Source organism: Vanacampus margaritifer, chromosome 13 (genome assembly GCF_051991255.1).
Source record: "Vanacampus margaritifer isolate UIUO_Vmar chromosome 13, RoL_Vmar_1.0, whole genome shotgun sequence".
NCBI classification, from domain to species: domain Eukaryota; kingdom Metazoa; phylum Chordata; class Actinopteri; order Syngnathiformes; family Syngnathidae; genus Vanacampus; species Vanacampus margaritifer.
In genome coordinates, this window is record NC_135444.1 from 8850258 (window position 1) to 8875037 (window position 24780).

Below are 24780 nucleotides of genomic sequence, written 5' to 3' on the forward strand. Positions count from 1 at the left end.
TACTACTTTAAGAATCACGTGCAAATGTACACCCAAGTGGGCTCTTCGTCTTTGTTTCTCAAGACCACCCACAGTGTTTATAGGTTGTGAGTGGGCTTGTTGTACATATAAAAACAGTGTGACTTATATAGGGGAGATAAAGGGCATTCTTCAAGAGTTATTCCATCTAATTATACTACTTATCCAATAATTCCTACACACATATTACCACTACAAATGTGTTAAAGGAAAACTTAAATTTATCATGTGTATGCAGTACATTTTAACCCATTCACTGCCATTGACGGCTATAGACGTCAAAAATGAATTTGAACTATTTCTATTAGTTTAATTTTTTTCTCCACTTTTGTTAACCAGAGTATGAAAACCTAGAAAAAAATTATTGTACATTTAGAACAGATATAAAATTTGTGATTAATCGTGAGTTAACTAGTAAAGTTATGCGATTAGTTACGAAAACTTTTAATCGCCTGACGCCAATTTTTAATAATCTTTTCTTCGTTACAAAAAAAGTAATTTTAATTTTTTTTTTAAACATTTTTAATAATCTTTTTTTTAAAGAAAATATTATTAAAAATTACATTTTTTAATCATAATTAATCGCATGACTCCCAATTAATCACAAATTTGTTCTAAATGTACAATAAAAAAAATTGTTTCTAGGTTTTCATACTCTTGCTAACAAAAGTGGGAAAAAAATTTAAACTAATAGAAATAGTTCAAACTAATTTTTGACATCTATATCCGTTAATGGCAGCGAATGAGTTAATAGTGTGTATTCAACGCCTAAAATGATCCTTTTTTTGTGTTGTTCTTTTTCTGCCCAGGTCCAGACACGATGGAGGCGTGCACACACATACGACGGCACCTTGGGTCTGTCTGCGGTCTAACACCAGCATACCACCCCCACCAACCCCGCGTTTGTCGCCGCATGCCACACACACCCTTGCCTTTTACGGTATGAGGCCATAGAGTCAAAAGATGACAACAATGCTGTGGATGTGATATACCTTGCTCATTATCTCATCTTGTTATTCGAATGGAATGCTTCAAATTAGGAGTGTCAAAATTAGTGCGTTAATTTTGAGTTAATTTTAATTAGATAAATTAAAGTTCTAAAGTATTTTTTTTTTTAAATGTGCAAATAATGATCGCCCCTTGGAAAGCCCGTACTGGGGGAATTTCAGTCACAACGCAGCAGACACGTCCACGTCAAAATTTAGCAGTAATACATTTATTAATAATGCATATATTTGTGGAGATTTTACAATTTAAAAAATGTGCAGAATTTCACAAGTTACCGGTACTTCATGTTAAAGATTAGATAGCTATTAAAATGAAAAGACAAATGCAATGAGCTGTTGCCAATGTCTTACAAATACAATTATGCCATCTAGTGGCGGAAAATTTACCTCAACGCAAATCAATATCATACTTGTTTTTTATTGTACAATGCATCTTTTTAATTTTAACTCAGTTTTATGAATTATTATGAAATTACTGTATCAATGACTAAAAGATGCAACCATATTTATATTAGTTTAACATTTTTCCACTTTTATGTTAAGCGTATGAAAACTTGAAAAATATGAAAAAACATGTTATTGTACATTTGGAACAAATATAACATTTGCAATTAATCATGAGTTAACTATTGAATTCGTGCGATGAATTACAATTTAAAAACTATATCGCTTGACACCACTGCTTCAATTACAAACAGATTACAATTGTGTAATACCAAATGCACAATTCTGTAATTTAATCAAACTGAACATCTTGCTGGAGATTAATGCCAACTGTGTGTATATATGTTTATTTTCTGTGATTTTCTCATTTAAGACAGAACTCAAATCACTATTATTTTCCATATGCATGCAAAAGCATCGCGCCTTAAGTGTACGTGCTTCATCCCGTCTATTTTCAGCCGTCCAACCAATCTCCTCAAATTTAACAGCTGCACCGCATATCCCACAAACCCCCTCACCCTTCCCAACCCAACCAGTGCCCCTCCCAAACCTCAGCATCCTCCTTCCAAAAGCACAAGCCCCAAATTACAATGTGCGGGTACCCCCCTCCCCACGAGCTATGTATCCATTGGAGATGAGGCTGTCTTTTGTGCAGTGATGTCAGGAACGGCTCATTTTGGTAATCAGGCTCCAGTTTCTTGTCAACCCCCCCTAAAATTGTACTTTTCATTTGCTTCTACATATATAAGCGACACCAGCACTTCAGATTGAGTGGCGTTTTACACCACTACAAGCAGTTGCAGTTGGCCACCTACAGGAGGCAGTAGTGAGCAAGAATTGACACGTTACGTAAACAACAAACACTTCTCAACCACGGTGCCTCTCTCATGCATGTATTTTATTGAAAACTAATGGTTAGTGAATAATAAAATACACCTGATTATAGTAATAACTAAAGTCACTAACAAAATAGCCATACACTATAGAATACGTTAAAAAGGGAAACTCTGATATTTAACACACATTGTGGGAGTATTCAAATTAACATTCACATCTGTGGGAGTAACATCATTGCTTTCACCGCATTGAAAGTCACATGTCCAGAAAGAAGGGAAAAAAAAATGTTTTTGCATTTTCAAGATGCAAATTGGATAGATGGAAGTGCCGTCGCCATTTTGCGTTTGTGTTAGCTTAACAACTAAAGCATTAAGGTTCGTCGCGCACTCTGTTCAGTCGACAGTGTCATCTATGTAGCTTCAATAACACCATGTAATATAAAATAAAAATAACCGATCAATATGCATTCAGTCACACTTGATTGTTTGACTGCAGGACGTCCCCAAATTAAATAGGTATAGGCCTATCTATGAACAATGTAAATTATAAATGTTTAATTTTGCCATTACAACAATACTGTTTTCATATGTCTGGTAAATAAGACTTTTATTTTATAATTTTTTATTTTTTAAATGTACTTTTAAAGGGACAGTGTGTATAATTTAGTGCCATCTAGTGATGATCTAACAGAATGCAACCACTTAAGTTCAAAGCGTGTGCATTTTGAAGCACGCACGCTACGGTGCCTCAGAGAGACCACACGTCGCAAGCCTACCACTAATTACTACATTCACGAAGTTCTTCTCCTTTGAGTATCCGTACTAGAAAGATGGCAGCGAAACATGTCAGCCTCCTGTTAGGTGTGGCGCAAGCTATGTAGTATAATTAGCAATTACTAGATTATAGGGGGAAAAAATGTATGTTGATGTTTTTGTATATCATTGAAATTAATACTGGGTTTTTAAAATGAATGAATGTTGAAAAAAATACACACTGTCCCTTTAAGTATTTTTGATTTATTTTTTTAATGAAAAGTTAAGTGGAAACCTGAAGAATATCCTTTATCCATCCACCAGCTTATCCTCGCAATTTTTTTTTAATTAAAAATAATTATAAGTCAAAAAGGTCTTTATTTCATTTTATTTTATAATAAAAACAAACACAGTAAGAAAGACATTCCCAACTAACTGGCAAAACCAGCTAAATGTAACTATTAAAATAACTAATGATCTAATATACTTTTTAAAACAAGTAATCAGTAAAGTAACTAAATTACTTTTACAAGGTAACCGTGGCATCACTGCTTTTGTGACAATATGAAATAATATGCGGTTCTTCATGACATCTAGTCAGAAAATGCAGTATTAAAAGCACTGCACAGATTTCAAGGCAAGAATTGGCTGCCGTTGACAGTACTCCGTTTTGTCAGCTGGGTTTTGGCTGAGTGTGGCGCGTTTGCTTCCCAGTCGTGACGAGACACAACTCAAGAGTGTGATTGCGGGCTATTAAAGCACTCGAAAATCAGAGGGGAAGGGACTCGCTCTGCTTTGGGATGAGTCTATTGATGCGCCCATTTTACCGCACAATGTAAATGACACGGCATGGATTGTGCTGGAGACTGGAGGGTGCTTCGGCCGGGTGACGATAATGACAAGGGACATTATTATTTGGTGCCCTGAGGAGTCTCTCATGCATTTTAGGTGTGTGTATGTCACAGGAAGGGAGGGATAACGTGAGAGCGAGGTACTCTTCCTCTTCCTGCAGTCTAGTGGCTATTATTCACTTCTCCCTCTTCCTCCCTGGTTTGCTCCTCTCCCATGACATTATTCACGGATACTCCATATAGACTTTCTCGTGGACTCACCATAACAGTGAAAACATATTTTCGGTTATGTCGAAGAAAAATACATCATATTGAATTAACTCATTCACTGCCATTGACGGCTAGAGATGTCAAAAAAATCATTTGAACTATTTCTATTAGTTTAACACTTTTTTCCACTTTTGTTAAGAGTATAAAAACCTAGAAAAAAAATTATTGTACATTTAGAACAGATATAAAATTTGTGATTAATCGTGAGTTAAGTCATGCAATTAATTACAATTTTTAAAAAAAATGAATTGCCTGACGCCCCTAATTTTTAATAAATTATTTTTAGATTTTTTTTAAAATGTCGAGGTTTTTATACTCGTTAACAAAAGTGGATTTTTTTTCAAACCAATAGAAATAGTTTAAAAGAAAACATTTTTTTTTACGTTTATAGACGTCAATGGCAGTGAATGAGTTAAATAACGAGTATATTTTATTGTCTAAATAAAAGGAATCATCCCCCCTGAAAATACAGCATCAAAATACATTTCAAAGAACACATTAAAAATCAAAGCCATGAAATAATATTTGTAAATTACAATATGTCAAATAAATACATAGGAGTCAAGGTTGTTTATTATCATTGCTGTATTTATGGCAGCACGGTGGACCAAGTGGTGAGCACATCCGCCTCACAGTTCTGAGGTTGGGGGTTTGAATCGGGGCTTCCTGTGTGGTTTGCACAACCATTCTTTCCCGTGTTTTCTCCAGTTACTCAAGCTTCCTACCACATTCCAAAGACATGCTTCTACTTTATGTGAATGAGAGCCGACCCCGCCTCTAACCCAAAGTCAGCTAGAAATACACTACAGTTCACCGGCGAGGTGATGTGCTACATATCAAGGATGAAAGAATCAAAATCAAGATTTATTGGCCAAGTATGAAAAAAAAAAAAAACACAAGGAATTTGTCTTCACGGTCACAAGCTGCCCGAGAAACAATCAATGACCAACAGAGGGCGAGAGAACAGGAAGCCTGGCGGTTCGCTAGTTAGTGCCCCGGATTTCTTAGTAAAAAGGAGACATAATGAAGAAGAATCAAAACGCCATTTCTCACAAGAAGCAACACTATATAAATTTAAAAAATATATATAGTATATAGACAAAAAAGTAAATCAAATGAATACAATTTTAAAATAGAATGTTTAAAATTAGAAAGACTGAATTAGCTCTGTACACTGTGCAGTAGCACGGTATTTATTGGATTGCCTTGAATCTATGGAGTGGAGTGCAACGTCTTAGCACATACCAAATAACGGGTAAAGTCATATCGATTTTTTTTTTAAAATTAGCACATGCAGTGTATATAATGTGTGTATAGTCTTACACACACAAACAAAGGCAAACTATAACAATCAATCAACAATGTGCAGGTGCCACCAAATCAAGTGACCAATTAGTGCCCAAATCAAGAAAACAAAACAAGATTTAGACACGGACGTGTCCGGATTTAGGCGTGTGTCCGCCCAGCAGGGATCCATCTGTAATTTCCTGCATGTGTCTGTATGTCTGTAATTGCAGGGCACCAGATAAAGACAGCTAACATTCCAGCTGTGACGAGACAGAGGAAGTCAAAACCTAAACACACACACACACACACACAGCCAGAGGCGCGTGAACAGGTGAGCATTAAGTCAGGCAACTAAACAGATCATGCCGCGGTTTGATATCAGCAGACAGACAGAGGAGGCCGGTCTATACCTGCAGGCAGTCAGCAGCACCCTCACCAGGAATGTCCACCCACTTGCGAGACGCACAGAAATGGAATTGTGGACTTTCCTCTCAAACATTTACTGAAACTGACTGGCTGAAACTGGTCTTCAAGTTGAAAGTAATCGTCACAGGAAAAAGATTTTAAAAAAAAAACCTGACATATCACCAAAGCCCTAGTTTTAGTTATTGATTACCAATCTGAAAGAGAGTTGTCAAAATTAACCGATTATCAAATTAATCGACAACTACATATTTTAATAGCCAAGTAATCGTTTGGAGCCAGTTTTTGATTTCAAATTGTCCAAATCATCTGATTTCAGCCCATCAACAGTAATTGTTCACCGATTTCTGCAGTCCTTCATGAAAAAAGACTGATTATGTGTTCTGTGTTTAATCAAAATACACAAGACGTGCAAACATCAGTTTTTTTCTTTGGAAAACAATGACCGAACCGTAATCACGGGGGAAAAAATGCTTTCTGCAAAATTAAAATCAATCCAATTAATCGGTTGAATAATCAATTCTAAAAATATTTGATAGTAACAGCTAATAGAATATAACCGTTTAATGTAACGCTAAATTTGGTTGTACACTGGTTGCCATAGCAACCCCACCTGACCTGCTATTGGTGGTGATTACCGAGGTAAAACTAACAATATCACCCACAAAATAAATTATAATATAAAACCGGTGGACTGTACCGCTCCCTCCTGTACTAGGGTGCCAAGAATGAAAAGCGTATCTATTGAAATTGTATTTGAGCACACATTCACACCACAGGCACTTCCTTTGGAGTAAATTGATAACCCCTGTGTGAATATATCTTTCTGAAGATTTTGTGGAGTATTTTTATTTTTAGGAAGTGATGTGAGAAGACCTCTATAGGAGGCACTAAATTCCCTTCTCCTGTACAGATGAACATACTCTCCTCTTCATGCTAACTTTGTTGTTAAGCGCCTCCTGCACGTTTATATTTCCCTTAAGAAAGCAGCACCTACGCTTATCTAACGATGACTCAGTAGATAAATGTCAGAGCTGTCCATGCCATTAAGGCCAACGTCTTTGAAGGCTGGACACCCTGAAACCCCGCCCCCACTTCCCCCTGTCTCTTCCGATTGCTCTCTCGCTCCCACTCTGACTTTGCCTTCATCCGCCATCATCCATCTCCCGCACATCCAGGCTGGTTCGAGGGCTGATGTGTGCATAGACCTTGTCATTCACATTAGGGCAACATTGTCAGCTCGGGGCTCTTCTCTCTCTCTCTCCCTTCATGGCCCAGATCTTTCTTCCTGTCACCCGCGTCCTGCGGCCACAGAAGACCTTATAAAGCAACATCCTTCTCATCCACTTCTGTCAATTCCAACGCTGTCATTCAAATCCTGTTTCGTGAGAGAACACCAACAGTCATCGCAGCACGGCCTGTTGGCATAAACTTGGTTTGGCAGTGAGAAGCAAACACTTTATTTATTAATTGGGACTTTTTTTTTTTGCGTGTGCACGGAGGCAGAAGATGAAAACGCAGGGAAATTAGGCAGCTCTCTTTAACACCAGCCACGTATAAAATTAATATCTAAAGTACTTAATGGTTGGTTGTTGTGTCAGCATGTTATTTTTTTCCACATTACCGAATCAACAAGGCGACCGTCTTTTCTTTAACTCATTTGCTCCCAAAAACGTATAAATATGTTCTATTTTAAATATTACCATGCTCCCAAAGACGTATTTATACTTCTTTTTTTTTATGCTAGCGCATACAGAAGGCTTTGACGCAGCCTCTGAACTGAAGAGAATGCTTGAACCAATGTTAGTTATTACAAAAACGGCCAGCAGGTGGCAGAAGACTATAAGAGATCAACCAGGGCCATGTTGCAAAAAAGCTCATTTGCCCACAGTTATAAACAGATTTGTGAATAATGATGAAACTTAGCTATAATCTAATGCTAATTGCTACAAAATGGAAACCGATAGAAATGTACTTTTTCTGATCTTTCTTTTGGTATGTTCCATGTTTTTATAGCAATAGAACTAGGGGTGTGAATTGCCTAGTACCTGGCGATTCGATTTGTATCACGATTCATAGGTCACGATTCGATACAGATTAATCCTGATACGAATCTATGAATTGAATATTGCGATTTTTTTTAAAACTCAAATTTAGAAAATACTGCTCAGTAAATTTCTACATGTACACTGTAAGATTTGTATGAAAATGTATTTATTTATCTGAAAATTCAGGCTTATAACTGAGTCACTGCATTTAACAAACAGGTTGCAGTCTGTTTCATGTTTGAACAGCACTGAAATCAAATATTAAGGCTTAATGTTCCATTAATATAACATTCTTCCATGCTTAATGTGTGAATCCTAGCCCTAAGTAAGACATTTTGTTGAATATTCCCATTAAAAAAACAATGTTTAAAAATCTATTTGGCCGCATATCGAATTGATTCGAGAATTGTGCGCTGTAATATCGCGATATATTGCCAAATCTATTTTTTCCAACCCCCCTAAATAGAACACAAAATTATGTGGGCCTTGCAAAATCAGTCAAAATCCAGCAAAACAGCCTGGAGCGAAGGGGGTTGCTTCAGTGAGAATGGCTGCGAGTGAATAAGTTAAAAGCTTCCCAAATGCACATTTAGTATCTGCTGGCCATGCATGTACAGTGAAATAGTTTGATAACAATGAGCAGAAGACCGGCAGAGCAACGATCATCTACCGTAAGCCGTTGGGCAGTTTTAATCGTTGAAATGCAAGATTTACATCATAACGAAAGTGATTATTAATTTAGGTGAGTCAACAGTTTCATAAAGACATCACAGCGCCTCTGTAGAGACCGCACCGCACCACACCTAAAAACTGCCATGAGTCAGCTTCCTCTCTCTACGGCTATTTTCAAGGAAATAAAGGCCTTTTCTAAACACTGACACTATCCTTAGTGTCATAATGAGAAGGTGTTATAGGAGTTACAGTACGTGCATACAACACATTTGGTGAGAGTTCATGACAGGTCACGCATTTAACAATGAGTGAGGTAAAGCCAGTTCTTTGTGCAAGGGCCTTGTTAGTGGGGAGCGTGGAGTGAGCAGCGGCTCTAATCATACATTTCTTTTTATTTTCATATCAACGGAACAGTTGCTCTATTTGAAGACTTTCCCGCTGTAATTCCCAGGTTCAGTAGTGTGTGGTATGTCGATTATCGGCGCCAATATCGGCCTTTTTGAAGAGTATTGGTATCGGCCTTTTTTTAAAAATCTGAAGGCCGATAAAAAGTAAATCTCAAACCATTTTCAGTTAACTTAATAAAAGATGCTGCTGACCCTCAGAACCTTCTGAAATGTGAAAGTTTAAGATTGTAGGTATTTTTTAATTTTGGAAAAAAAAATTACTGTAGAAAACTAGAGAGAGCGAAGGTTTTGTTTAAGTTTCCATTTAATCTTTTAAGACATACTGATGACCTCAGGCGCTCCCCTAATATTGTGTTAGAAATGTAAAAGGTAAAAAAAAAAAAAACTAACTTCTACATTTCAAAAAATCTGAAAAAATGTTCAATAAACACTCTTTTAGCCATTACAACAAAGTCAAGATTGGCGTTTGTATTTAGAAAAAAAAACTGATGGCAATATATCTTTCTCCCTTTTTACTGAAGATGAATATCGGCTCTCGGTCCCATTGACTACTAATAATTGGCATTGGTATCGGCCATGAAAAAAACATATCGGCCTATCTCTAGCAAACACTGAACACGCAAGATATGATAAGGTACTATGTCGAGCAAGATAAATAAATAAAGTGGTCAGTCGTATATGCGGAATATGTATTCACAGGTATAACGGAACGTTATGGTGTTCCACAGGGTTCATTTATGGGGCCTCTGCTGTTTTTTTTCCCTGCTGCCCCTGGATTCCATCTTATGAAACCAGCGATGATTGTTTTAAAGTGCTCGATAAATATAGAGTTGAGTGATGCTTGTCACAGGCCTTACTGCATTATTTTCAATGACAAATTGAGCAATTCTAATCCAGCACAATGAGTTACAGTATCGAGAAAACGGAATACTTCCTTGGAGATGAGAAATACGAGACCACAACACTTTCAGAATTCACAATGAAGAGTGCCAGATTCAATGAAAAGACGATTCTGCCTGTTTTGTTCACCAGTAAAGCTTATACCGATGTCTTGAATTTTTTAAAAAAAATCCTATTTTATTTTTCAAAAAATGAGAGTTCAGTGAGTGCAAAGGAAATTGGTGGGTACCTCTAACAAGGTTAAGAACTCCTGAATTGGAGCCATGTTTTTTTAGTCACCATCAGGTTTGTGCTTGCCCCAGTGAACATTCAACGCTGTCGGTGAGTTTGGTTCAATTGAAAAACCATCGACCGTTGATTGTGCCCTGTAGTAGGCCGTTACCCCAAAAACAAATGACCGCATTGACCATTTTCTACCAGCAAGATGACAATTTCTTTTTCGCCGTCTTTTTCTTCTTCTTTACGAAAAACAACCACAAAGGTCACAATCAACATTCATTGCTGTCGGTGGGTTTAACTATACAGAAGAGCTCACTGAACGATGAATGCAACTGTGTCCCAGATTTCAGCCCGCCCTCACAACCAATAACGTCACGATATGCTGATGATGCTGTTGTTTATATCCGTGCCTGCCCCTGCTCCAAGCCGTCCACCAATAACAGGCAAACACGGCCTGCACCAACTGACAGGAAGTTCAGATTGCATCTCGATCACACTGGCTGTGCTGCAGGGGTTCGAGTCTAGCAACAAAGGCAAAGCAGGAAAGGAGGGGGAAGGTTGGAGATGCGCAGATAGTTAGAAAAAAATGACCTTTAAAAGAAAATTGCATTTACTTTTGATATATGACGTGGCTGAAAATATTCACTGAAGCAAGCAAGCATACTGTACGTACGTATGCCCGAGATGATCCTGTGCACCCCAACAAGATTTTTTTTCTAAATGATGTCACTTATTTTAAGGTGAACATGTCACATTATAATACAACACTGTTGGTTACAATACTTGCTGCTTGTATTTTATTAAATCATTTCCACGACAATGTGTCAAGATTATTATTTTTTCTCTCTCAAATTTTCCATCCGTACACTTTCTCAACCGCTTAGCCTCAAAGTCAGGTGACTTGGAGCATCCCGGCTGACTTCGGACGAAAGGTGAGGTACACGTTGGGACTGATCACCAGCCAATTACAAGACACACAAACAACCACACACTATTTTTTTCCCATTTATGAACAATGGCAAATCCTCAATTAGGCTCACATGCATGCTTTCATGCAAGCGTAAGAACTGAGATTCAACCCCAGCACCTCTGGAATGTGATACAGATGTGAAAACTAACGAAATTACTCAAACTAAAATTGAAAAAACATTTTAATCAACAGAATAAAAGCTAGAATGTTTTGATAAAAACAACAACCGCAAACTACATTTTACAATTATAAAATGAACAACCATAATTCTAGTAAAAATGTCCGTAGTTGTAGTCTTTTAATTGTTAAATAATTTCATACTATAGGGATCAAGAGTTCAATATTGAATGTAAATATTTCAGTATTACTATACTGGAAGAAGGAAGGTCAAACAGTTGTTTTGGGAATTGCTTTTTAATGTTGTTTTTTTTAAATTGTACAATGCTTTGTGACCTTTTTTGTGTGTTGCACTAATAATAATAATAATAATAATAACTAAAACAAACTATTTTCAAGAAATAAAAAAACTAAACCATGCTCTAAAAAATTTAAAATAAATGAATTGAAATAAAATAAAAACGACATACTGTAAAATGAAAAATCTAGAACTATTATAACCCTGCTCCACCTAAAGAATTCCCTTTCAATTGTTTTAATTCAGTAAAACTTGAGAAGAAAAAAAATCCAAATATACTATTACAGTTCATAAGAAGTTCAGTAATTATTTAAAGAGAAAACTGAATTACTTGTAGTCAAATCACACCATGGATATTTTTCTCCACCAGGTATTTTACAATAGTTGCATTAGAGTAATATTTTAACGTATTGTTGAAAAACCTTAAGTACAGAAGGATTTCAAAGACTTGGAGATTTTTTTTCCCACTAATGTGATATGTGACTATAAAATGTCATTATTATAAATACGGCTAATTTCTCAAATCAATAAAAGTTTGTATTTAGAATAGTATACGAGCATATATTGCGATAACAGCTATGGTCCAAGATAAAAACTGTGTGACTCTTCCATTGGCCACTAGAGGGACTTCATGATTACTACACAACAAAAGCACTCATCTGGTTCAGGTATTATTTTTTCCCTCTTTATGAAACAATAAAAGATTGAAAGCTAAAGAACAAAACAATGGTGGAAATTGTACAAGAATGCTACTTTACAATCCCAGTCATGCATGACATCACACCATTCAAATTATTAAGCAATATAAGCATTATGGTTTAAGACTGTTTAACTCCCATTCATGATCACATGCTTTGATGTACATAAACTCACAGTAGTGAAACATTTAAGTAGTATTAAGAAGTACAGTGATGTAACTATATAGTGAGATCTTACAAAAAAATAAATAATACGGCACAACATAAAAATTTAAGTAAAATCGTGAGAGAAAAAAAAATACATTTCAGCCAATACTACTGCCTACAACTACCCAAAAATCTGTTACTAGTAGCAGCTGGCCTAATACACATTGCAATTTTTAATCCAACACACGTAGTTTAAATTACAAAACATGAAGAAACAGAAACCAAAACAAAGCCTTTCCTACAAATGTTAAGGTGATTAAACTGCCTAATAGTATTGCTGTCAGTGAATAAAACAATTTACATTTTTTCGATAAGCGATGATGCTGGCAGTGATTCCAGTGAATGATAATGTCCCGTAATAAATGTGATCGGATTTGTGATTTATGTAATGTGATGATTGAATTCATGTCGCGTGAATAAGTTGATGAAATCTGCTCGACTACCGGAAGAAACCCTTGCCCATGGAACATAATTAGCTAAACGGTTGGCAGACCATGCAGCATTCTAACCAGCGAACAACTAAATGAGTGCGTGTCTACATCCATGTACGGCTAATTGCGGGAGTGGAAACAAGACTCTGCCCTAGTGACAATATTCAATGATTGAGATTTACCAAAGCAGAATCATGCACATGCATGTTTTAATAAATACGATGAAAAGAAGGTCTATGCCAGGGGTCTCCAACTCTGGTCCTCGAGGGCAACTAGCCAGTTTTGGATGTTTCCCTCTTCCAACACCAGATTCATATTATCAGCTCATCAGAAAGCTTTGCAGAAGCCTGATGATCCTGATTGTTTGAATCAGGTGTGTTGGAGGAGGAAAACATCCAAAACATGCCGGATAGGTGACCTCGAGGACTGGAGTTGGTGACCCCTGGCGTTAGCTTTTCACAAACAGGAAAACAGTGGCCGTACGACCCATTGTGAGATGTAAAAGGTGTCATTTCCATTAAGTCATTTTTAGTGTGGCACAAGATATAAAAGAACAAATACTGAAACATACAGCAAGATGTCGCCTCCAGTTGTGTCTTCAGTAAAAAAAATGTCAGTTACATACTGCATCTTTAAAGCTACTGAACGTAGAACCTTCCATTTCGAATCGCTACTGCCACCTGCTGGCGAAAAATGAAACTGCACATACCGTTCTTCACATACACACCACGCACATTACGTCATATCCGCAGACACGGAGCGGGAAATTCTAACCCGAATCCAGTCTGAAAACTATTGGCCAAAGGCTTGAAGGAGGACCCATTGTGAACAGCTAAGGTGTTAATCTACTAATTAGAAGGCATTCCAGTCATAAATGGTCAAATAAAAAGCTTATTGTAAAGTTATTTTTTTTGGGGGGGGGAGTTCCATATTGCAGCTTTAACACAGTGTTTAAATATAATGAACCAATTAAAATGGATTTCACACAAAAATGTAACTAACAGCTTGCAAAACAGTTCTATAACCTCAAATGCATTTTAATGTACTGAACTGAACATAAAACTAAACTGTACATATGTATTGTAATGGATTTTTTTTTAAAGCCACTGTAAAATTACAGTATACGAAGTTTGAGCGTTTTAATTCAGTGATTGCTTTGCGTAGCACTACAGGGAATCCACGTACCATCTAACTCACCTCATTTGGAGAACCACTTCACTACCTCATGTACTAATACTCCAAGGAGTACTATTTAGGGGTGACTTGCAATACAATATTATTGAAATACTTTGACAAACATTACTATAAAATCACAAAACAATTATTCAAGAGACAATTTACTGCGGTGCCTTGAGATACGAGTTTAATTTGTTCCTTGAACATGCCTATAACTCAAAACACAGCTTTGCCCATTGAAAGGAATGGAAATGCCATTCATGCGTTCAAGCCACGGAAAAAACAAAAACAATGTTGGAGTGTTTTCAATGAGGAAAATAGTGCTACATAATATACTTGTAAAAAATAAGATAAAATCACCGCTCTCAGCTAATAAGTATGGCAGTAATGTCTGCTGCACTTTGCAGAGGATAAAGAATGTATCGCTGGCCTTGTGCCTCCAAATTTTCACTTTTCAGGAGACCCCAAAAAGAGCATGTTTGCTCAACCATTAACATTGCATCATCAAAGAAAACACGCCATTTTCAACATTTACAATTGGTCAATAATTTGTAAAAATTACTCCCACACGTGGACTGACCAATAGTATAGATTTGTGAGAGAGAAAAAATAAATTTACCAAATTGTGAATTATGAAGTTTTGTGCCAACGGCAGCGATATGCCTGTGAGTATTGATATATGGTCTGCTATGTTTGCTAAAGTTGCTAATTGTTAGCCCATGTGCCTATGGAGTTTCCCATTGCATGTTAATAATAAGGTGGGGGCTAAGTGGTTGATTTAAATATAGAATGTGTAATTCTCGTTTCATCTGAAGTTTGACAGTAAGCTTCAGCTGAGAGTGGCAATCAACAGCTGAAGCTTCTTTCTTAAGAATATTTATTAAATATATCTGCCAAACTGCTGCTTGTTGTGACGTGAGTTGAGTCACCTGCCACCATACAGAGTTCGAATCTCAAGTTCAAGCTTGTATCGAAAAAAAATTCAGGTGACTCATATCTTCAGGCACCACCGTAAAAAAACATCAACCATGGTATATCACAATATCAATCCAAGTGAAAAAAAGGAAACACAAACATATGCTATGTGCTATGGCAACATTTCAAAACATTTAAGGGGACTTCAGAATGCATACTGCATGGAATGGCCAGTTAGCAATTGAGCACCCTGGTTTGACTTGATAAACGAAAAAGAAAGCAAAATCAATGTTATTAAAAATGTGCTACACAAAACTCACAATGTCATAAAATTATTATGGTACCTTTGTAAATGTCAGCAAATTATATTTTTTTTACAACAAATGTACTCAACTGATGAGAGAAAGAAATATTTTTTTTCCACCCTTTTGACTCCCGGTACTTCAGTATGAAATAAGAAAAAAGTAAGCAAGGCAAGTTTGACATACAGTGGATTTAAAAAGTATACACACCCTTGTGCAAATGGCAGGCTTATATGCTCTGGAACCAATTACATTCAAACTCATGTAATGTTAAATGTGAGTCAGCCCAAACCTGCCGAAAGTTCAGATGCTCGAGAGTTTCTGAAATTTTTGAAGACACATTTGATCAAGTCAAGCTTATTTATGTAGCCCTTAATTACAAAAGAATCTCAAAGGGTTCACACACCAACAATTGACAAATATTAACGACAGCCCCTGATCTTAACCACAAGAGGGCAAGGAAAACCTTAAAATAAAACAAAAAATAGAACAAAAAAATCTCCGCAAAAATAATAAACCTTTAGTAGGGGCCGCAAATGGGGAATCCTCTTTCCAGGATGACCAGGATGCAAATTCGATGCCGAGTGGACGGAAATTTACACAATACGTATGTGGTGCTATACAATGTTAACTACAATAGTGCGAGATCTCAAAGCATGGTTTGCAGAGAGCTTCCGCAGCATCAGAGGATCTCATGGGTACAAAATAACTTCCAAGCCATTAATATACACTATATACAGTATAAATTAAATATTAATTAAAAAAAAAAATCAAGAACTAATGAATTATCAAATTAATCTTTAATCAACTATCAAAAATAGTTAAAACCTTTCAAATCCGAAACTGTCAGCGGCGACAGGACAACACTTTTTTTTCTTTTTTCTTTTAAATCACTGTAATTCCTGAACAGCTAGCGCTAGCGCTAGCAACGTAATTCCAACGGCTTCTGAAAGCAGGGAAGCGGAGCTTTATCTGGATACCGCATACATTACGGTAGCTAGCAGATTGCGGAGCTTTACGTCGAGAGAAAAAAAAACTAAAAACAATAAAAACAAGCGGACTGCTATGATAATAGTACGAAAAGGGTTAATTTAGAGACTGTTTAATTTAAAATTGACAAAATCCTCAGAATTTCAGCCTTCAAATTATTCTGAGATTTCTGTGGTCAACCATGAAAGCAGATTTAACTTCGGTTTGAATAAAAACATTAAAAAAACATAATAAACAAATACAAATCCGTTTTTATTTTGAAAATAATCAACATCAACATTCCCTCCTATTTTCTGACATGTTATAGACCAAACCAGTAACTTAATCTTAATTTATGTACGCATTTTTGCACTTAGACACACATAGAATATAAAATTGAGACTTCGATTTTATCTGATTCATCGATTAATAGGCAAAAAAAAGGTAGATTAATCAATTATTAAAATAATGTTTAGTTGCCGTTCTCTCATAGGTGCGCACTGACATTTAACATGAGTTTGATTGTGATTGTCTCATTTTGAACACATCTCCAGGTAAAATAAAGCATCAAGCTTAAAAAAATTAACAAGATCAATGGACTATATACAGCGAGGGTGGTGGACGGTGTGGGGGTAGATGTCCTCATCATTAAGTAATTCCAAGTCTTGTTCAGGGATCATCAGGATTTAAGGCGATCACAAATTGTTGAGTTTGAGTTTGTCTGTTGTTTTCTTTTCATTTATTACTGTCGTATGTCTGCTGGTCGGAGCTGTCGCTCACCTTCAGCCAGGAATATCTGCATGGCCCGGTAGAGCAGGTGGACACCCAGCTCACGCTTTTTCTTCAGCTGCCAATTTGACACCACGCCGTAGAAATCCCCGCGCTTCTGGTTGGTGAGCATCTTCAACCCTGTGACATCAATTGAGGGAGGGAGAAAGAGAGGTTTGACAAACTGGACTAAGTGCTTGATGGGGTATGATTTGCATATTGCATGACAGTAAACTGGATTTTTTTTGCCACCACCACAAGAGCCTACATTCATTAAGGAACTTCTATAGTACCGTCTGTGATTTCACAAATCTGAAACCAAACATCTCATAATAGGCATCAATGAGGGCATTTTTCATGCATAATATCATGGAGCCGTTGATAACATCACACATTTAAAAGAGAACGGTTTCATCATTCACTTACCGATGGCATCCACCATGCAGGCCTCTCTTGTGTAGGCCTCCACTGGAATGACGTTCTGGAAGCAATGCAGTGAGATGACCCCCTGCTCGGCGTTCCATATCTGAAGTATTTGCTGCACTTTGGGGCACAGTTTCTGTCGCAGAGTTGAAATGTGATGTTGTGGAACAAACCAGAATTTATGTTAGTGCATAAAATGTCCTCTTTTTGAATAAAGGGGTGTATATTAAGACAGGGTTTTAAAATAAACATAATATTAGACAGAATAATCAATTATTTTATAGTTAAACGCATCAAGTGAAGTTAGACCTACCTTCGAGGTCTTATCGCCTTTGTAGTACTCCAAGGCCTCGTAAAGATGACTGTAGGGGCGTGAGCGTTTTCCTTTCCCCACATAAAAAATGGCATTAACAAATGTCTGGAAACAGTCCTGTAGAGTCATGCCGTGACTCCGGCATGGAAGATTGTTTGTCACTCTGACGGGAGGGAAAAAAGCAAATGAAATAAATTAAATAGTGTAATTGTGTTATCTTATGAAATTCAACAGTCCTTTAATGAGGTTGCACAGCTAACTAATTAGGTGTCTAGTATGTCTGGAATGGTGGGCCTCAATATTTATTCTGCCATGGACTGCCACAGACTTTTCATGGACCGCCACTTTGGAAGATAAATCGGCAACGGTGATGGAGTGTGGTGTAGGGGTTTGCTGACAAGTTTCATAATGGCTGCACGGGGGGAAGTTGTCTGACGTAGATGGTCTGCAGCCGGCTACCAAATGGGATCATTGTTTGGGAATCTGTGCTCTAGAACACTGCAAGATAAATTCACTATTTATGCTTGTTCTGCATTGCATGGCTATTTGAGAGGGAAAAAAAGGGTCATGGAATCTAAAATCAGTGGTCAGACACCTCATAGTGAAAAGGGTAAAAGATAGCACCATCTTGTGACCAAAGCTGGGATGGAATAGATTTCAAGCAGTGCAAGAAAGGACAAAAATAATTAGACAAGAATAATTGTACATGTTTTGCACATGGTAAAACTTAGTTGGAACAGGCTGAGAAGTTCGCACAGGCTGAGAACATTAGTGCTGAACATCACCTTGGGTCGAGCAGCAGGTAGTTAAAGCTGGACTTGATTTTGCCCTCTCTCCACTTTCTGTTCTGATCTGGTTGGTCAAATTGTTGGCACAAGGCCTGCTCGTCTTCCTGACAGTCAGGCAGCTTGAAAGTTCGCAGGGCCAAATTGAGTTCTGCACTATAACCTAAATGTGCTGCAGAGAAAGAGGGAAACAAAAACAAGATTACAAAGCGAGGTTAAATAATTCAAACTATTTTATAGTCTGACAATACTGATACCGGTTTTTGGTTGTCCCACTTGATCTTGGTGCTGCGGTGACCCAGAGTTTGACTCCTGCAACAGGCGGCACAGCCTTCGAATGTAGACTGGCCTGGTTCGCCGACTAATGGGACCCGGGCTCTCCCCTACCTCTTTGAGCCTCCGTCTGAGCTCCTTATCCGTCATCCCTTCGGTCTCCAGCAACAATTTACACTTAACCTCTTTGGCCTTCTTGTCACTGGGGCCTTCTGTTGGCTTCTGGTTTTCTTTGAAGTCTCTGATTTTGGTCTGCATGGAGCGCCAGTCGTAGAGGATGGTCTCTTCACTGCTGGTGGTACTCATGCAGGAGCTTTGTGAGGTATTAGCTGAAGGTGGAATGTGGGCCTCAATCAGTTTGTGACCCTGCTCCGTATCAGTGTAAAGATACTCCACTGGTCCGTCTGCATCCTCAAGGTGCGGGCGCCCCCCGGGAGTATACGACAGGTCGGCCAGGTGCTGTGACTTGTGGTGAGACGATAGCCGACTGATGCTGTATCTGGGAGTGCATCCGGTGCCTGGAGTACACGAGAGGTCTGAGTTTTCCCTTGACCTCCTTGGGGAAAAATAGCTGGAGCTGGATGAAGATGACGAAGATACTGTATGAGAGCTCGAGTCCCTTGTGATCCAGATATCTTCTTGTTGTTGGCAAGGTATTTCAGGGAAATAATTTGCCTTCTTTGTTGCCTCATCTGTACTTGTCACATCATCTGTCAAAAATTCCTGACCATCAGAAAGTCCTTGATGGGCCTGTATAACCTCGGCAAGATTTCTTTCATAGGAGTCCACTGATGATTCGTGATTTTCCTCCAAGATAACTGTGTCACAAAGTCCAACTTCTTGTTCTTGAAGAGCTTGGATAACCTCTGCGAGATTTCTTTCGTAGCAATGTGTTGAGGATTCATGATTTTCCGCCAAGAGAACCGTGTCACATGGAGTCTGTGACTCAACAAATGTGCCACTGATGCTTTTGGGAAGGATGAGGGTATCAGCCTGGCTTGAGGTCACACATGAACCTGCTTTGGGTGTGTTAGACTGAGTGTCTGGGTAATCTCCAGGCAAGGAGCCTGGTTTAGAATTGGACGATGTGCGGCATGGAGCACGTCGTAAACTATAGTTGTTCTTCTGAGACCTGGGAGTTGTGTGACGAGGAGTTCGCCTTGGTTTAGCAAATGTCTCCTCAAATAGGCAAGAAGTGCGAAAGAGGTTCTCGGGGGTTTGGCTATCTCTAAGTGAGCAGCGACTCTGCCTCGACTGTGCCCGGCCTGTTACAAATGGACTTGGTGGAAATGGTTCTTTGGCTTCAGATGGATTAGCTGACCAAATGTCTTCCAACGGGTCGTCCGGCTCACTTAAAGTAATTACAGCAGGATCATTGCAAGCTTTAACCACATTCGTGCTTAGATTATTATCCTCAGTCATGCTCTGTTTATAAACATCAACTAGAGGTTCTCTATGAGCTTGTGGGACATTTTCGGGCTGTTCGGTGTTTTGTTCAGGTAAAGAGAGCCGTTTAGGGTGTATGTAAATATCCAGTGCACTGGTGTAATGGTCACTTTCACAACTACCATAACTACTACTGCCTCCACTGCTACTGCTGGCCCCACTTGGATGTGTTGGCTGTTCTATATTCTCTGGAGCTTCATTTACATTCCCATCCGCCTTTTTACCACTGTCTAAAAAAGAACAGTGACTGATGACTGTTTTCTCCAAGATTTCGTCTGTACTCGAACTACTTTCCCGGCAGAAAACAAAGACGTGGTCTGGTGAAGTGACATCTATGCCCTGCTGCGGTAGAATAGTAGCCATTCGTTGTGAATCCAGAAAGCCAGAGTACTCAGAAAGATCGAAAGACAGGTAGCCATTACACTGCGTACCGTCAACAGCTGCTGTCTTTTTGGGAGATTCAGGACTGAAAACAGGAAAATATTCGTCGACATCACAGAAGCTGACACTTTTACGATTTGCTCGTCTGGACAGAAATGGGGGAAGTGTGTTTTGTTCGACAGGAGTAATTTGTCCATTTTCGGAGGGTTTATTAAGTACACCTTCCTCTGTCAGGGGCGCATCAGCAGCAGCAAACAAATGATTCTCCTTTGGAAAAGGTATTGTGGGTCCCGCTGTAGACATCCTGGTACTAGATAAAAAGGAGGCATCTTCAGATGCCCAGTGTAAGAAATTGCTAGAGTTTGGATTGTGTCCCATTTCATTGTCTCGATCATATGGTTTGTTATACATTATTTCCTTGCAAACTGCCCCTCCATCTATGTTTGAGCGGTTAAAAAATGATGAGCGCCTTGTGCTGCTTAAAGGGGCTTCACCAAGGTCACTTATCAGAGACGACTGGGAAGTGAAGCTGGAGGCAGATTCAGGATAGCCAGATGTGTCGGTGTGGTCGGAATATACCCCTATGGAGAGAGAAAAAAATATAGAGAGGAAACTGATAACTATCACAATCGACGAAGTTTACTTGCAACTGACATTGCACTTCCCAATCAAATTTATAAAGTTACACCACTTTCACACATCCTAAATATCATCAATGCAAAATAGACATATATATATATATATATATATATATATATGTATAAATATAGTAAAATAATCGGTAATCTGCATTTTTTTTTCGGGCAAAAATTGGTATCGCCCTCAAAAAATGCACATTAGTCAATACACCTCGTTAACACACATATCTACTACATTGTTTTCTAAACCTTTGTTTCCAAAAACATTTTCTTACTGTATTTGAATTGAGGCAGATCCTTCTCTTCCATGCCCTCATAACTGGACAGATACTCCTGTAATAGCTGAGCACACTTTCTGTTGTCCTCTAGTTCTGCAAGGCGCATCGGTGTATTTCCTTCCTGCATTATTGCAGAAGTATTTTAAGATCAACTCTGTGTCTATTCTGTAGCCAGCTATAGATAGATGGTGGACCTTACCTTATCTTTTATATTGGGGTTACCACCGTTCATCAAAAGTAACTTCAGATTTTGATAGCATCCCCAAATTGCAGCCACGTGAAGGGGAGTTAGGCCATCTGATGATCTGTGAGGAAAACAGCAAATGTTGTTCTTTTTTTTTATTTCAGGGTTTGAAATAAGTGGATTAGCATCGCAATTTATGAGTCAAAACCTGCACTACTTTGTGCACTCATAATAACACTGTCTGTCCAGGATATATATATATATATATATATATATATATATATATATATATATATATATATATATATGAACCCTGCAGGCATGGACAGATTTTTTGTATAACATTTTAAAATAACCTTATTAAATGTTTAGTCATACCACAATATACAATGCTGACATTGAAAATAATGGCAGCCGTGGCTCAGGGTGTAAATCAATTGACTATACAAATGATTAAAAAAAAAAAAAAAAGAACAATGCATTGAAATGCTAAACCTACACCTGTTATTTCATATAAAATGTAATGGTTCAGCGGGAACAACAAAATCAGGTTTAAAATCAACATACAAGCGGTGAGAGTGCCACTCACCTCACATTCAGGTCAGCACCGTGTTGCAGAAGCAGTTTCAAGCATCGCATGTTCTTTTCCGTTTCTTTGCCTACAGCCAGATGTATTGCAGCCACCCCCTTACTCCCCACGAGATCAGGGATTGCACCCTGGGACAGAAGTAGCTTCACAGATCTGCGGCGGAAGAGAAACGTATTACACATTGTCACACTTAACAGAAAGGACATAACTCAACCACATCAGAATTGAGGCATTTGTGCATGACACATACAGATGTGCAATATGTCCTATTCCTGTACTACAGCAAATGTCAAGATCAAGAGAGTAGATCAGGGGTGGCCAAGTTTGGTCCTCGAGAGCCACTATCCACCCTGTTTTCCATGTCTCCCTCCTTCAGCGCAGCTGTATGTAATGATCAGCTCATCAGCAAGCTTTGCAGAAGCCTGATAATGATCCTGATTCCTGATCACAAATCATGGTAAACAGTAGGGGTGTGCAAACAAAATTGATTCTCATTTAGTACAATTAGAATTGATTTTAAATGTCCCCAAATGGATTTTATTTAAATTATTTTATATTGTCTTGCCTTTGTGTGTGCCTTTATTTGGAGCACCGTTCATGTTGTACCCTATTTGGCCACCTAGGGGCAGTGTGGTTCCACACGGTCTAATACACTGTTAAGTTAGCCATATTAGAGAGTAGAAGGAAAAAGTCACGATCAAGTTATTCCAATAAAAGTTGTTTTTTTGCAGTGTGGAGACGTTCTTTTGAGTGATAAAAGTGACGCGAGTAGCGCGCTAATTAGCATCAGTGAGCCAGACTGGAGTAGATCATTACAATTCCTTGCACATCTATAGATTGAAGCAAAAATCATTGTCAATCAAATCATTTTGAATCAAAAATTGTTCCTAATCGAAAATCGATTCTGAATCGAATCGCAGACCCAAAAATCTGAATCGAATTGAATCGTGAGACATTCAAAGATTTCCACCCCTAGCAAACAGGCTGGATAGTGGCTCTCGAGGCCACCCATGGAGTAGATACTGAAATTCTTGTCCTGCTTAAATGTCCTACAATATCAGTGGTCCCCAACCACCAGGCCACGGACCTGTCCTGGGCCATGGGCCACTTTGGACCAAACTTACTGTACTTCCAGTTAATGGATTAGCCGAGGCTTAAAAAAACAGACATATTTGAAAAGTTTCTCTGCAACGGAGAAAAGGCCCAGTGATGTACACACGAGCCTATGACCAAGGAAAAGAAAAAAGGTGCATGGATTTACAGCTACAGGTGATTCCCACGCATGATGGCCCGCTCTGCAGCGAGCAGCTCTTAATTTAACGTTATGGTGAGTGAATTACTCATGGACTTTAGATTTGTTCTGCTCTGTGGTACCTTGTTATGTTGGCGCATTTCAGGGCGCTGCTAATATAGTTATGTGGCTTCACATTTATTGTTATATCTACAAAATACCACAGTTTTTGTGTTGCTCGTATCATTCATAAGCATTGCCATAGTGACCTCACCATATTAAAGCGTCGTTGTTACGCTGTTATGTTGTTATGGTGATTGTGCTGCTAGTACAGGTAGGTACTGTACATACAAATACATAATGGATTTGCGTTTGTTGTTGTAGCCTTGTATTACTCAGACGCTCGTTTTGTTATCCTGAATGAAAAAGCTTAACGTTTAACACGATTTAAAAAAATAAAATAAAAAAAACTTCACGCCCACTTTATCGTTCGACAAACCACAATTCATTATTTATATCGCGTGAAAAGAAGCAGCAACTTGTATTGTAAACGCCTGATTGTGATTGCGCTCACACTCACCGAAAAATATTCAACATCATGCCATGTGCTGCTTTGTTTTGTTTTTCGAACAGTCAAATATTTTTAGACAAGCACACAGTAGCAGCATCACACCACAATGCATTTTTTTCTCGTCCAGAAATCCTAATCAGATAAGTTAAAGTATTACACACACCTCCCTCTTTACCTTATTAAACGTCAACCAAAGTGCATTTTGACGAAGGGCACGAAAACACAAAATCAACCAAATGACGAGCAAAATATGTGTCCGGATCAACTTGCCCCCACAATATTGGGGCCCCTCACCTCGGTTCCCCATTGTTCACTGCTGCACACAGTTGACTCTCCAGTTTCCTCTTCCTCCGATCCATATCCACATTCGTTCAAAACATTAATCTATCATCAATTATTGCAATCTTCACGGTGGGATTATTTACATCCGTCCAAACAACATCATCGAGGAAAAAGCTAGCAGGCTAAACCAGACATCAAAATACCACGGTGGTCGGCATAAACATTCAGCAGTTTAATATTGCCAAGCGCTTCGATTACATAATTAAATGCAATGTTGTTTTATACCCCAGAAGTTAATATCATGGCAACTTTGTTGTGTCTATTATTTTCGACAAAACAAACTTCCCTCCAAAGGCGAAGAACCCTCCCTTTGACGACGATTACGGATGTCCCGTCCCAC

At 38.3% G+C, this 24780-nt stretch overlaps 1 protein-coding gene and 1 long non-coding RNA gene across 5 annotated transcripts in view; one reads left to right on the plus strand and one right to left on the minus strand.

Moving 5' to 3' along the window:
• Positions 1-10955, plus strand: part of LOC144062954 (uncharacterized) — a 34125-nt gene extending 23170 nt beyond the window's left edge. Inside the window, exons 3-4 of one of the 2 annotated variants that reach the window (XR_013296485.1) lie at positions 828-958; positions 5697-10955. This is a non-coding gene — a long non-coding RNA (uncharacterized LOC144062954). Of the gene's footprint in view, positions 1-827 lie in introns of both variants that reach the window. The other variant, XR_013296484.1, reaches the window with a different exon arrangement.
• A 2405-nt stretch (positions 10956-13360) lies between these two features.
• Positions 13361-24723, minus strand: LOC144062997 (uncharacterized). 3 transcript variants are annotated; one of them, XM_077584872.1, is made up of 9 exons: positions 24393-24723; positions 22297-22449; positions 21723-21828; positions 21521-21644; positions 18765-21188; positions 18508-18679; positions 17723-17885; positions 17413-17545; positions 13361-17127 (listed from the first exon to the last, which is right to left on the minus strand). In XM_077584872.1, exons 1-9 carry the CDS (start codon positions 24455-24457, stop codon positions 16961-16963), a joined length of 3507 nt encoding a protein of 1168 aa, XP_077440998.1. In that variant the 5' UTR covers positions 24458-24723; the 3' UTR covers positions 13361-16960. The 3 variants fall into 3 exon arrangements, with proteins under 3 accessions (XP_077440998.1, XP_077440999.1, XP_077441000.1); XM_077584873.1 differs by lacking the exon at positions 24393-24723 and adding an exon at positions 24274-24309; XM_077584874.1 differs by lacking the exon at positions 24393-24723 and adding an exon at positions 22547-22640.
• Positions 24724-24780: the final 57 nt, after the last annotated feature.

Excerpts from the sequence above, each read along its gene's own strand:
- LOC144062997 (XM_077584872.1), bottom strand. The coding sequence starts at position 24,457 with ATGGATCGGAGGAAGAGGAAACTGGAGAGTCAACTGTGTGCAGCAGTG. Across the intron at positions 21,829-22,296 it reads GGTGCTGACCTGAATGTGAG|ATCATCAGATGGCCTAACTC; the intron begins GTGAGTGGCACT and ends TTTTCCTCACAG. Across the intron at positions 18,680-18,764 it reads AGTGGGACAACCAAAAACCG|CACATTTAGGTTATAGTGCA; the intron begins GTATCAGTATTG and ends CTTTCTCTGCAG.